This window comes from Anolis carolinensis, chromosome 3, assembly GCF_035594765.1.
Source record: "Anolis carolinensis isolate JA03-04 chromosome 3, rAnoCar3.1.pri, whole genome shotgun sequence".
In the NCBI taxonomy this organism is placed as follows: domain Eukaryota; kingdom Metazoa; phylum Chordata; class Lepidosauria; order Squamata; family Dactyloidae; genus Anolis; species Anolis carolinensis.
In genome coordinates this window covers 35,329,644-35,344,448 of record NC_085843.1, presented here as the reverse complement: position 1 = coordinate 35,344,448, position 14,805 = coordinate 35,329,644, and the positions used below count along the sequence as shown (strand labels likewise).

The window sequence follows — 14,805 nt, the reverse complement described above, 5'->3', positions numbered from 1 at the left end:
AGCTTAGAGTAGTATTTTTTATTTTTATCTGTGGGTGTGAAAGAAAGCTGAAAGAAAAAGACAACAACATTTAAGAAAGCTAGCAGGAAGTGAATCAACTCATTTGAAGTGTAGTGTTGGAAGAAAGTTCTATAGATGCTGCTAGTCAGACAAATGATTGGGTCTGAGAACAAATCAGGCCTGCCCTCTCAATAGAAGCCAAGATGACTAAACAGAAATGTCATACTTTGCATATATAATGAGATGTGACTCACTGGAAATGCAGAAGGCAGTAGGAAATGAGGCAGATGCCCTGACAAGTAGATTAGTTCCATCAAGTAGGCCAGACTCCCGAGTTTGCAAAACTGAACTGGATGTAAGATGACTGGGGCTCTTGGAGGTCTCTCCTTCATGGGGTTACCATAAGTTGAAATCAGTTTATAACAATAATAAATGTGTTTTAGATATCTGATAGAGGATTTATCGTATAATAATATATAGTGCAAATACACTTATGTGTCAGCTTAGAATATTTATTTTTATTTACAACATTTCTACCCCGCCCTTCTCACCCGAGGGGACTCAGGGCAGCTTACAACAACTGGCAAAATTCAATGCCAAACAGATCAATAAAACAGCAACACATTTAAAACCATTAACAACTATTCATAAAATACAACACATAAAATACATAAAATACATTAGTCAGCTAAAACATATAGTTACTTAAAACCACTTTTCCACGGAACCATTGCACATAAACCTAAGTTCAGACCATGTCAATATATTGCTTATTCATTAAATGCTTGCGCACAAAGCCAATTAGTTATAAATTAGGATTTAGAATAATATTTTGGGATTGAAGTTTCCAGAATCACCTCTAAAGCACAGATTATGGGAGTTTTAGCCTCCTTCACTAATCTTTCCACATTCCAATTAAACCTATGCATCTCCACACATTTGCTATAGAATGTAGAATGTAGGTAGAAACAGTCAATTTGTGAAATTATGTGACGACTAAAGAACAGACACCAGAAAGAAAATGTTCTCTGTATTCTGGTAGCACAATGCTTTGGTAGTCACAACATTTATAATAATTCTTAGAACACACTCAGGACTCTGAGTGCCTTTTGTAGTGGACTCTGATTCAGAGAAAGCAAAGACCAAGCTTGAACTTTTCTGTCTCGTCAGTACAGGCAGTCTCCAAGTTACGAACAAGATAGGTTCAGTAAGTTTGTTCCTAAGTTGAATTTGTATGTAAGCCTGAACAGGTAATTTTTAAAAAGTAACTCCAGCCAAAAATATCTAACTTTTAGCTTTGGATACCATAGGGAAGAATTAGCACCCCCGTGAGGCTTGTTTGTCTGCCTGTGTCCCTGTTCAGAAGATTTCACCTCACTTTCTGTCTCTGTAATAATTAGATTTTGAAAAAATGGCTTGTTGTGGAAACAAGGATTGGTGATAAAACTTCAGTTGAGACACCCTTTCCCTCATGATAACTCTTTCAGGAGTAAATTTTCCTTCCTAAGGGTATATTTCTCTCATTCCTGTTATCTCAACCCAGCTCTTAACTATGAGTCATTTATAAGTTGTATGTCATATTGCCTGTATATGATAAAATATGACCCATTCTCCAGCAAGTGAAGCAGTCATTCAACTTACTATAAAAATGTGCACCTTCGCACACTCACAATTCATCTGTATAGTGTGGCATAGTAGCATAATAGCACTAATACTTCTACTCAGCCTCCAGTATAAATCCATTTTTTAGATTTTAAATGTTCTTTCATTGTTTAGATGATTTTTCAACTTTTGCTAAAATGTCTTCAGCTACTAATATCCACTCCCATTCATATAAATTATTTTATTGTGAAATATGCTGAGCTAAAACTACAAAATAATGGTCCTTGATATATAAGACTGTTATAACAAGCATAATGAAATACAATGAAATTAAGATTTTCCTACATAGTGTAGAAACAGAAGCTCGCCATTTACAATAGTTTACTCATTGGGCAGGATCCAAATCAAGTCACAGTTTTATTCCATTGAAGGAAATATAAATTTCTGAGTAATTTTGTGAGTCTGGATGAAGAAGTAGACAGTGTCTCCATTCTCCATTACTTTGGTGGATTGACGGTGTCTCAATATCGAGGTGGAACTGACCAGAGGCTATTTTGTGTAAAGGTAATAAAACCAATTTGGGTTTTATTGAGCAATTCTGAGATATGTAGGTGCCATCCAAAGTACTGAATCCTATTTCCAAAATAGGCTCAGCACTTTGGATAGCTCCTATAAACCCAGAGATACTCCCATAAAATTCAATATGGATTCCTTACTTTGTAGCAATTCTGGTGAACATTAATTATTGGTGAGTCCAAGGGAAGAGACTTTTTTTATTACAAAAGAAGGAAGGCAATACAAAACTCTGCAAAAGCCAAAAAAATGTGTATGCAAGCATAAGGCAGAATTACACTTGCATATGTCCTTTACAGGAGTTGTGGGAAAGTTGTGGGGAAACTAAATTGAACAATGATGTACTTATATGTTTATATAGATGCGAACGAGTAACAGTGAATTCAAGGATGTTCTATCAGAATCTGAAGCTACTCAGCATCTTACTGACGTCTGGTGCTCTGAAAAAATATTTATTATAATTTATCAAACTAATGAAACAGACATAAATTTGTTTTCATATATGATTATGCATTTAATACACATGAACAAAGAAATTTGAATATAGCAGGTAAATAAAATGAAGTTTCTGAAGTATAACAACTACTTTCAAAGTAGGTACTACACAATTAAACAGGAAATAACACTTTAAAGCCAGGAACATAAATGTTTTCAAATGTTGTTACATATAAGCTGTAACCTGGAGTTTATAGGAAAAATTCAAATTATATGTGACTGTTCTTGAAACACTGTTGTCAGGTAGATCTAAACCATTGGCTTAGTGCACCAGGGTCTCCTGTGAAAGGAAGGCCTCAAGGGGACATTTTGCCCTAATTCTTTCAAACAGACTCTGTTCCTACTGTTTAAGAGCCAGAAATTTACAAGCAAAAAAGAAGGGGAAGAGATTGCTGTTTGAAAGGGGTATTCCTAATATTGAACTAGTTGAAACACACTTCATGTGTTTCGTGTGTTATGGGCCTTTAAAAAAGCATATTAGACATACTTTCATACTGTATTTCTAGTCCAGTTTGAAGAATAATGGTGGTCTAATGCCTACTAGAAATGCAAGAGCTTTCTTCTTTACTGTTTTGACTGACTGATTTTTTAAAGCATCTGGTGCCCAGGTTCTCTGCGTGGGTGACATTATTGAGAACACTTGTTTAAAAAAACTAAATATTTAAAGCAGAGGGGGAAATAGCACTTATCACATGAGCAAGTTTATAGAGGTCTCACTTTACAGGATGTAATAAAAGAAGTGCTCGAGTGTTAGACTTCTTTTGTAGGTAGATTTAATTGTGGTGGGTTGAATGAATCCAGTGTTCATTTGAAAATAATCTTCCACCTGAGCCAATCACAAAAATATGTTTCTCTCTCTCTTTAAAAGTGTCTCATATGCAGCAAGATTGTAAATATGTTAAAACTCAATCCACTATCCACATGCTTAATCTTTCATAATTTATGGGATTGGATTTGTGACATGTATGTAATATTACTGGAATAATATTTCTGTTCTTAAACCACAGAGTTTAAAATATGTATTATATGTCACATCTGTGTTGCCTTCCCTACCAATAAAAATGTACTAATGATTATTTTCAGAAGTGTTAGAGGAAGGCTTCCAGGTTCCAGCCTCTATAGCAGAGAGATATAAAGTGGGTCGGACTATAGGAGATGGAAATTTTGCCATTGTAAAGGAGTGTATTGAAAGGTGAGAGAGATTTCTTGCTTATTCCTGTTTAAAGCAGTCACTAATGTTAAGCTTTTCCAGAATCGCGTCTTTATTTGCAGCACATATGGAACAAAGTAATATCCCTGCTCCATATGTATGAAATGAAAAAAAGCTAGCCCCGCTATAACTCTAAAGTGTTTTGCAAGAAACAGTTTATAAATTCAGTGCCCCTTCTGGGAGATGGTTCAATCTTTTTCATTTGTACTAAAATAATAGGCTGGAAATAATTTTTCTTGGCAATTGGAAAACAAGTGCCTATAGGTATTTCTTCAGACTGATTTGCAAAGACACCGGAGTTATTTAGACCTGGGGCCCTGGACATCGGTTCTTACTTCTTTAAATGTTACTTGCCACACAAATCAGAGAAACATAATTCCCTTACTTTATGCCAAGTCATATTGTTTATCATTTGAGCCCAGTATTCCTGACCTTCAGTGGTGGCAGCTCCCAGGTCTTCGGGAAAGGTTTGTTGACATTTACAAACATGTAAAGTTTCTGAAATGTTCATCTTCTTGCAAACCAACTCATAACTTTGAGAAGTTATTTTTGGGACTACAGTCCTTATGGCCAGTATGCTCACTGACATCTTTTGCAGACTATATCGTCCAAGAATCAACTTTCACAACTCTGGAACAAGCAGTAAATAGCAGAATAACCTATGATTCAAGGCCATGCATGGCTTGACATGATGTCACTTTAGTTGGAGTGAATTACACCAATAAGTTGAGTACCAAAGCAAATAGTGTGGACTTATCCTGATTTCATAACTCCAACAAGTTCAGTTTCACTTGAGAATGGAGTAGTCACAGGGGAAATGAATCCAAATATCTCCCTCCTGAATGGCTGGTCAGAGTAATTACCTAATTTACAACAAAGCTCTTAAAGACGAGGCTCAGCAGCTGGGTCAGTAGAGAAACATATAGCATCCTAGTTTTGCCTGTAAAAATCTATCCGTTTGATCACAATTAGAGGGCACCTGTTTTTGAGTTTATTACCAACAAGCAATCTACCTTTAAAAGACTGTTGTGTAAAAAAGCGAATATTATGCCCTATGCATGTGCTGAGGGTAAGTAGTATTTAAAGATGTAGAACAAAGTTAGTAGTCTTTTATTGGCTACACTGGGATATTTATTATTTCTTTGCTCACCCGCTTTCTTTGGATACCTGTATTTCTACATGTTCAACTGAAGTTTTTACTAATTGCAATGCTAGAAATTTAGGGGGCTCAAAAGATTTCATGGAGTCAAAAGAAGAATTGCTTTTGGGGAGAGCAGTGTCATCATTCCCGCCCCCTACCTCTGGGCTTTGCTTGCATCTCAGCTAGCCTGATGTTGTTCCTGGCATATTTCAAGATGCAGATTGATAACTTCTTTTATTTTTCAAATATTCTGTTGTGAAATGGGCATCAAATCTAAAAGATGTACCATCACATGTTTGTTAGATCAACTGCATATTAATTCTGTGCAGTGTGTTCTTGGTTTTTTTTATAATACACATTTTAATATAACAAAAAAACAAGTAATGTTATTCAGATTATGGCATGAAGTTATACCTAGTCAACCTCACTGCTTTATTTTTTGTAGTGCAAAGAATATTCAGAATATTTCATTCACAGAGATTAAATGATTCATAAATTGATTAGGCCTTTATCATATTTTTATATGAAGCTCATCTTCAGACTAACTGCATGCATATAAAGATCTTATTCCAATCTTATTCTTGCAGATATGTCAAGAAGCCCTCTAGCGGGCAAAACATGAGGACGGCTAGTATAAAATAAAATGGAAATGCTACACTGAGTCTTCTCACAGGAATTTTGCTGCAGAATGTGAATATGGCATGGCTTAAATGCATTTTTCCTTTCTGCGAAGCTTTCTCTTTGAATTTAGTTTTAGGTGTTTTAGACTTTTCATTTTACTACTATTTTATAGTAACAGTAAACATTCCGCATTTCTGTCCATTTAAACAATAATGCGGTGCCTCTCCAAACCTTGATGTATGTTCTAAACCGAGGAGTGCAGAAATTTCTTAGGAAAAATTTCTGATCTTTTTTTCCTGTTAAAATTTCTAAGACTTTTTTAAATATCATCTTTCCTTAGGGAAAAAATGCCATTCTTCTCATCTTCTGAATATTCATGCATATCTATTATTATTATTATTATTATTATTATTATTATTATTATTATTTTATAATCGTCACAATTTCCTCTCCCCTCCACAATTTTCTGAGTGCTCATTTTATTTGGGAGGTTGTGGAAGATATTAAATCACAAGCAAGAGTGGCTAAAAATATTACTTGAGGATTCTTTTAAATGACCCTGTTATTTCTAAGGTTGGAAAACATTCTATGAAATGCAGTCTGAATTCTTCTGCCTGCAAAGTAGAAAATCATGGGTCATTCTGACCTATCAATGGAATTATATCTGATTTCAATAGAATTATCTCCAATTCTTCTAGTAAAATGTTGTTTGCTTGCTTTCTTGTTAACTCTTTCTACCTGATTCTTCCATTAACATCTTGCCGTGCAAAAATCCTATATGATAATTATTTAAGGGTTGTTGTATGTCTTTCGGGCTGTGTGGCCATGTTCCAGAAGTATTCTCTCCTGACGTTTCACCCACATCTATGGCAGGCATCCTCAGAGGTTGTGAGGCATGGATAAACTAGGCAAGGAAGGTAAATATATATCTGTGGAGAGTCCAGGGTGTGACAAGAGTCTGCTGGTTTCCAACTGACAAAGGACTCTTGTCACACCCTGGACTCTCCACAGATATATATTTACCTTCCTTGCCTAGTTTATCCATGCCTCACACCTCTGAGGATGCCTGCCATAGATGTGGGCGAAACATCAGGAGAGAATACTTCTGGAACATGGCCACACAGACCGAAAGACATACAACAACCCTGTGATCCCGGCCATGAAAGCCTTCGACAACACACAGAATTATTTAACTTTTCTTGGATCTCATACAAGGACAGAGAAGAGACAGAAAGCAAGAAATGCCAGAATAATAGTTGGTTCTTTTTCTGATTAATATTGACCTTTTGAATCAAAAACTATTGCTCATCACTATGTTTTCCTTTATTCTGTTTCTTTCCAATTCTGCTTCTTACTAGGTCAACTGGTAGAGAATATGCCTTGAAAATCATCAAAAAAAGTAAATGTAGAGGAAAAGTAAGTAAAAGATTTCAAATGTGGATTGTACCAATGGCAGCCTTTCATATCAGTGGTGTGGTGATTTATATTTTATACTGTATTTAACTATTTGTAATAGATTTTATATGCTGTTTGTTTTAATGATGTGTCGGCATTGAATTGTTGCCAATTGTACGGCGCCCTGAGTCCCTTCGGGTGAGAAGGGTGGGATAGAAATATTGGAAATAATAATAGTGAGTCAACTCCATGCTTTCTTCTAAAACAGTGGTTCTCAACCTGGGGTCCCCAGATGTTTTTGGCCTTCAACTCCCAGAAATCCTAACAGCTGATAAACTGTCTGGGATTTGAGGGAGTTGTGGCCAAAAACATCTGGGGACCCCAGGTTGAGAACCACTGTTTTAGAAGAAAGCATGGAGATCCTCTGGGGATCTCATTCTCATAATAATTAGATACTGACACAATGTGGAACACGAATAATTAGAATACACACAGACAGACACACAATCAAATGAAAAACATTTCATAAACTAAATTAGTCCTTATATTAATAATTCTACAACAAAAGCTTTTAAAGAAGAACAGTAACATATAATTAACCATTCTTTTGCGCTTGTACAAATTATGTTTTTATTACAATAGTTTCAAATAATTAAATGACCAACTATGCTATTCTCTACAAATCTGCTCAAAAGTCCTATTAAGTTAAACAGGGCTTACTCTCAGAAAAATTGGAATGAGGTAAAAGCCTAAATGACTTTTGTGTGCTAAAAATGTAGTCTGTTCTACCTCATTGCTCACATACTTTTTCCTCTGCCCTTACATTAGTGTCTCTTATGCAAGATTTGTAATGTTGGCTGAAAATGGCATTAATGTGTGTACAGGTTTTACAATTTCTTGATGTATTCTCAGATTTGGATGCCTGCAGTTGAATCCTCCATGAAACAGTAGAAATGGAAATTGAGTGAGTGTCTTCTGATTTGTTTCTTCGGTCTGTGTTTTTCCTGACTACTTTTATTTTATATGGCAGGAGCATATGATCCAGAATGAAGTTTCTATTTTAAGAAGGGTCAAGCATCCTAATATTGTTCTTCTGATTGAAGAGATGGACATGCCCACAGAGTTGTACCTCGTCATGGAGCTTGTAAAGGTAAAAGAAAGGATAATGATGATATGCTTCCATGCACTAGGTTTCCAGTCCTATCTGAAAGTACAGGACATAGCTGTGCTTGTGTGTAATATCAGAGAAGAGTTTTCTTAATTGCCAGAGAAGAACCTGTTAAGGGGGGCTAGTTGCTTAATCTCAGAATTTAACATAACCTCGTGTCTTCTTTGGAAGCAGCAACTGAAAGAGGCAACGAGTCAAAACTCTTAAGGCAGGAATGGGGCTCATGGGGCCTCCAGATATTGTCAGGCTGCCAGCATAACTAATAGTGAGGAAGGTTGGATGTTGTTGTTTAACTGTGTCTGATTTTCTGGATATGGATGGGATAGATTCAGAAATGGCAGCTCGCTGCCTTCATGTTATACTTGTGAGCAGAAGCATTTGATTGGCTCCTCTGAAAAACAAAATGTTGACCAGTATGGGCTTTTATTTTGTCCCCGGGTGCTCTTGTGCTTTTATGATGCCATCAATTCAACCATCACAGCACAATCTTTTTCACTTGGAAGCAGTTGCATATTCTTCTATTCTAAGCCTCTCGAAGACTTCACCAAATGACACTAAACACTCCTATAAGTTATTGCTAGTCAATGATGCATATTTTTTATTTATTTAGTACATTTGTATCCCGTCCTTCTCACCCCTGGAGGGGGACTCAGGGTGGCTTCACAATCAGCAGTTATTAGATGCCAAAAACACAACAGGTATAAAACAATTACAATTAAAACAGATAATTAAAACATCCATTATAAAAAAAATCCATTTAAAATTATACAAGTTCAAGTCATAATCCAGAGTCTGTGCATATGTTGGTATACAGAATAGGAGCAATCTAGATCTTTCAATGATGGGATCCAGTGTCTCTTCACAAATAATTATGTGAGAAGTGTCCAATATTTTCCATTTTATTTTCTATCAATTCTCAATTGCTGCCCAAATGGGGAGGCGGCATCCATGTGCTTGGGTGCACATCCTTCCCTCGGTGAGTGCAATGGTAGTTGAACTTGCAAGGATTGTTTGCTTGTGTCATAGAAGCAAGCAAGCAAGCAAACAAAGATCACATTGTATGAGTATGACCTATCTCCTTCCCAATACCTATAAGAATTATGCAAGTAGGTTACTGGCAGTGGAAAATGCACTCCCCTAATCCTTTTCCTGCCTTAATCTGGAAGGAAAACAGGATGCAAAATAAATAAAAGAAAAATATTTCCCCAATCTGAAGTTGCCAAGCTAATGCCAAAACGAGTACTAGTAAATTAACCCATTCTATAGCATTATTGAGATAACATTTGGCCATGATGCTAACAAGAACTCCAAAAATCTAGTGGCAGAGAGTCAACCCCCTGCACCCAAGGTTACAAATGGCAGAAATTCAAGTTCTGAGGTTTTGATTCCAAATCTCCTTCACCAGTGATTCCCAAACTCTGGTGCTCCAGATGTTTTGGACGTTAACCTCAAGAAGTCCTAGTTCCCTTGGCCAATGATCAGGAATCCTGTGAGCTGAAATCCCAAACACCTGGAAAACGAGATTTGGAAAACACTCCACTTCACTGTGCAAAATTGTTTAGTTACGTTTTTGGAATTGGATTTAAATGTGGCAACTTTTCATAGTTACAAAGATACTCACATTTTCTCAACTGCATAGTCTCCTTGCTGTGAGAGCTATTCTAAAGTACTTGACATTTTTATTCAGAACAAGTTTGGTCATCTCCTCCCCTGAACAAACTTAGCTATGTGTTATTTTTCAATTACTGTAGCCAAGTATGGCTGAAGGGTGCTGAATCATCAATTCACAACTGCTGGTTGAATCCTCTCTTTTTTGCACAGCATGCCCTTTACAATTGAGTAACCATCTGTTATGGACTGGCTTTTGAAGACCTACATTTAAATTAAGTTAAAGCTCCCAGACTGGAAAGATATTCAAGAGGGAAAAAAGCTTATTGTGGTGGAGCACCAACTTTTGACTTAATACGATTTGGCATTAATCAGCAGTAGCAAATTTGATATAGGCCACTGTTTCGAACATGTTCTCATATCATGGCAAGCATATTGGGTGCTGTTGAGTAAAGGGTCTCAGATTTGAGGAAAACATTTCACAAGTAGAAATAAAAAATACATTGCAAGTTGTACTTGTAGAAAGAAAAAGGACAGGTTTCCGGGCAAGCTGCCTTCGAGTATATTCAAGACTAGCACTGTTTTAGCTGTTTTAATGAGCTTGATTTATTATGGGATTTCCTCTTCCTGCTTACAGGATCTAATTTTGATTTCACATGCAAACTAGTTAATAAATAATTGGTTCCTGTACTTCTGGATTGCAACACTTTATGTTCATGAGTGATAAGATTATTAAATGATAAAATTTACACAATTTTCTTGAATATTGTGCTTCAGCAATAGTGTGCACAGTTTTATGTAACTTAGTATGACAGAAATTGGCAAGTCTCTGACTAAAATTTTAAATTGTACTGTGTCCAAGTAAATTCCCTGTAAACTATTTAAGCCCTTTATCCAATAGAGAATGGTGAATAGCTCTGTGTATATTTTAAAAATATTTTTTTCATTTTTGAGCATTTTGTTCAAGTGGCGAAACTAGCAAAGCTAAAAGATTTTTATGAGTACTTCAAAACAAATGTTTAGGGGAAAGGGAATCACACTGCAATTAATTATGAAATTGTTAACCATCTTGAATCCCCTATGGGAGAATGGTGTAGTATAAATAAAGTAAATAATTATAAAAATTAAAGGTTTATACCAAAAAAAATTTGGAAGTGGCCAGAAAAAAATCCATTTCGTGAAAAGAGTCTTTGGATTATTTTTGTAATTACCCTCATTTAGCTGTTTGCCTAAAAGCATCACTTGACATTACTTCCTCTCTGCCTTACTTTTCCCACAGATACCACGTCCTTCTGTTTGTTCACTAGCATAAATTGAGCCTAGTGAATTATTGTAAAGCCTATTGTGGGCAAACTTATTTTAGAAAGAGTACATCCCTCCTCCCCATCCCTCTAGTAGTTGTCCCTCAATTTCCAGGGTCCCCTAAAATAATGGATCTTCTCACCAGTTTTCCTAGAAGATGACATTCAAATCAGTCTGGCCCAAAAGGTTTTGCTCAAAATTATATCCTCAATCAAGTTCATATTCTATAGATTGAGCATCTCTTTATGGGTACCATCCCAAGATCCCCCAAAATATTTAGTTACTATTCTATCTCCAGATTTTAAAGCATAATATAACTCTTTACTTTTCCATTATTCAAAAGCAACTAATATAATTAGGTTTTAACAACTTCATTTAATGCTATAGCCACTGCCCTGTGAAATGAAACAAGGCCATACACCATATGCCCTGGAACTCTAAAAGTAACTAAAGCTACTGCCAGGCCACTGATGTAGTGAAGTTATCCATTGTTGTAACAAATATTACAAATATTTTTAGTTATGACTTGATTATGGCAGACTACTTACAATTACTACTACTACTACTACTACTACTACTATTATAAAACAAATATAATATCATTATTAACAAAATAGTTACTTTCATGCTTTGAATCTATTCCTCAGGTAAAGCGAGGGTAGTGTATGCTTCTCTCTGGCTTGAAATCAGCATGTTAATAGATCAGAGTTTTTCTGCTGCAGAAAGTGGCAGAAAGGACAATATGCGACTACTTTGTTCTCCCAATCTTCACCTACACATGCCCTATAACTTTCAGTTTCGGCATAGGAGCATGGGGGGAGGGATTATTCTTCTCTCCATCAGCTAATTCCCCTTCCCCTTTTTTTGGCCTTACCTTGGGTCATGACTTGGAATGAATATTTCTGTAGGATGTTACCTTTGGGGGAACTGAGAGAAGTTATGACAGGGACAGAAAACCTGGCAATACAGGAAACAGAATAAATACCCTGCAAGAGGGCATGGCTGACTGGCAACCTAGACAAAAAGTATTCTCCGTTTTTTTAATGTTGTAGCTTCCACTTGTCTTTTTCTATAATTGACTGTATAATTATGAATCACTCCACAGGAGCAAAGTTTATAACTGATCATGGACTGTGTGTAAATGTTGTCTATCAAACACCTGAATGTGCCAGAAAGAAGGAAGATCTGGCACCTTTGATCCTGAACTCAAGCTTCCCACACACAGTGTGTACATGACTTGAGCATTTGCTCAACATTCTCCACCTACAGTATGAAATGCTATATCTCAAGAATAGTTAGAGATTGTGATCTGCCACAAATGTTAAGCCTTTCTTTTTAAAATATGATCATCACTGATCATCATAATGACATTTCTGACATTCCAACAACCTTCTTTTCTGTTCTTAGAGGAGTGAACTTAATCTGTGATGGTTTCTTTGTTTCAGGGGGGAGACCTTTTTGATGCGATTACCTCCACAAACAAATACACAGAGCGTGATGCCAGTGGGATGCTTTACAATCTGGCCAGTGCCATCAAATACCTTCATAGCTTGAACATTGTCCATAGGGATATCAAGCCTGAGAATCTACTGGTAAGCAGAACACTCAAGACATTGTAGAGATTTCTGTTGATGCCATTATATCACGCACTTGCTTCCCAAGTACATTTGAAATGTGTGTCATAAATAGTGGACTAAGTGAAAATTTTCATCCCAAATTATTTCCGTGCCCTAAGCTACCTAGTTTTTATAAAAGTTATGCATTACCTGTACAATACAACCTGATTAATCCTATCTTGTTCAAATTGAATATATGCACTGTGGACAATTGTGCTGCTGAATCCTATTATGTAGTCCAATACATTTTGTCTAAAATCTTTTGTAATTTTATTTTTAGATGTTGAACATTTTAAATACATTTAAATACTCAAAATCTCAACATTTTTAACACGAGAGTACTCATAGCATGTTAACTATCTCTGTTATTATGAAATAACCTTTATCATTTTTTCTGCCCTTTTATGTTGTCACCTCACAGTATAAAAGTAAATCTCCCTCTGAGTAAGTAATTAGTTCTTATTTAAAAATAAATTAAACATGGCATAATAAAGCAATGTAAAGCACTTCCAATTCTTAATTTTAGATTTCCAAATCTTGATTTTAGCACTATTGAATTCCATTTCCCGGGAAAGCATTGATGCTTTCCAGGAAACGGAATCCAGCAGTGTTTACCTCGGTAAAGGACTTTGCCCTTCATTTTAAATGCCATATTTGTTAAACTTATACTACACCTAAAACACGACAAGTAACCTTTCATGTTTTCTTTATGGATACTTTCAGTCAAAAGACCCTTCAAAGTTTAGGAAGTTTAGGAAGGATAGGGAACCCTTTAAAAAGTTTCTAGAAGGAAAGACTATTTCAATATGGAGATTTCAGCTTTAAAATGGAAAATTTGACTATCATAAAATCTAAATTTCCAACATATTGCTCAAATTTCTCTTGATAAAGAACCCTTTAGGATTATTTGGTGTGACTTCCTTTTCCATAGTATGCGTATTTCTGTGCCTCTTGGGGAAAGTAGAAATTAATGTTTTAAAATTTAGATGAATGTTAAGAAGTAATGTCTCAGACATTTTTTCTAATTTCTAATGCCATTCTGAAAAATTATGAATACATCCTTGAGTTCTATGATTCATTCTTGTGTTTCCTTGTTGTTTATTTCTTGGTGTTATGAGCACTGCATGTCTTACAGGCCCATTTTCAATCATTTGCAGTTCTTGCCAAGTTATGTGGTCCTATCATATCTCTTCTAGACATTATATTCTTTATGATGCAGCCCAAAATCCCATTGGATTTTTAAGATGTTGCATTACATTGTATGCTTAACGTGATGTAGGTCTCATGTTTCATCCTCAGCATGTCCAGGTATGCATGGGAAAGGATCTCTGCTAGATATCCTTAAACTTGTGGCTGTATGGAAGTAGTTATTTGCAAATGGTGGTATTATGGAAATAGTAATTAGCTCTTGTATGGAAATTGGCCTGTTTGAGGTCTCTTATTTGTAGATTTGCCAGAAATTGAGGGCAAATGACAACAAATGAGCCTAATGTTCAAAAATAAAAACTCTCAGAGCTTAGGAAAAATACTTGTTTGGTCTACAGTTCCCAGAATAACACCAAGCAGCATGGCTCTGTTTTCATCAATACACATTTAGCTATCTGGAAGTATTAATATTAGTTTTCCACTGCATACATATAGACAACAATTGCATCAGGATTCATCAATTTCTGATTCTTAGAATGTCAGAGTTGGTGCCATTAGCAAATACTTACAGTACTTTTGTATTTAACATTTCCTAGAATTTGGCAGCAGTAAACTTCCTGCTGCTTTCAAATTTTCTAATTTGTAATTACCTGGGCTTGGCCCCATGTAAGCCACCCCAGTCCCTTTGGGAAGATGGAGGTGTGGTATAAAAATAAAGTTATTTATTATTATTATTATTATTATTATTATTATTATTATTATTATTATTATTATTATCCTCCTCCTGCCCCCCCCACTTTGAATCTTTCTCCCTCTTTTACACCAAATTATTTGGCCTATCATTAGCAATTGTAAATCAGTTTTGTTTATTCTTCTTTTGCGATCGAGAATACATATAATAGTCCTGCCTGCTACATTACACAATGAC

At 35.8% G+C, this 14,805-nt stretch overlaps 1 protein-coding gene across 4 annotated transcripts in view; it reads left to right on the top strand.

The window, feature by feature from the left end:
- dclk1 (doublecortin like kinase 1) overlaps positions 1–14,805 on the top strand; it is a 268,527-nt gene that overhangs the window by 221,665 nt on the left and 32,057 nt on the right. For all 4 annotated transcript variants that reach the window (XM_062974717.1, XM_062974719.1, XM_062974718.1 and 1 more), the window contains 4 exons: positions 3,754–3,862; positions 7,001–7,058; positions 8,068–8,187; positions 12,561–12,707. In XM_062974717.1, coding sequence (XP_062830787.1) covers positions 3,754–3,862; positions 7,001–7,058; positions 8,068–8,187; positions 12,561–12,707 — 434 coding nt within the window. The remainder of the gene's footprint in view (positions 1–3,753; positions 3,863–7,000; positions 7,059–8,067; positions 8,188–12,560; positions 12,708–14,805) is intronic.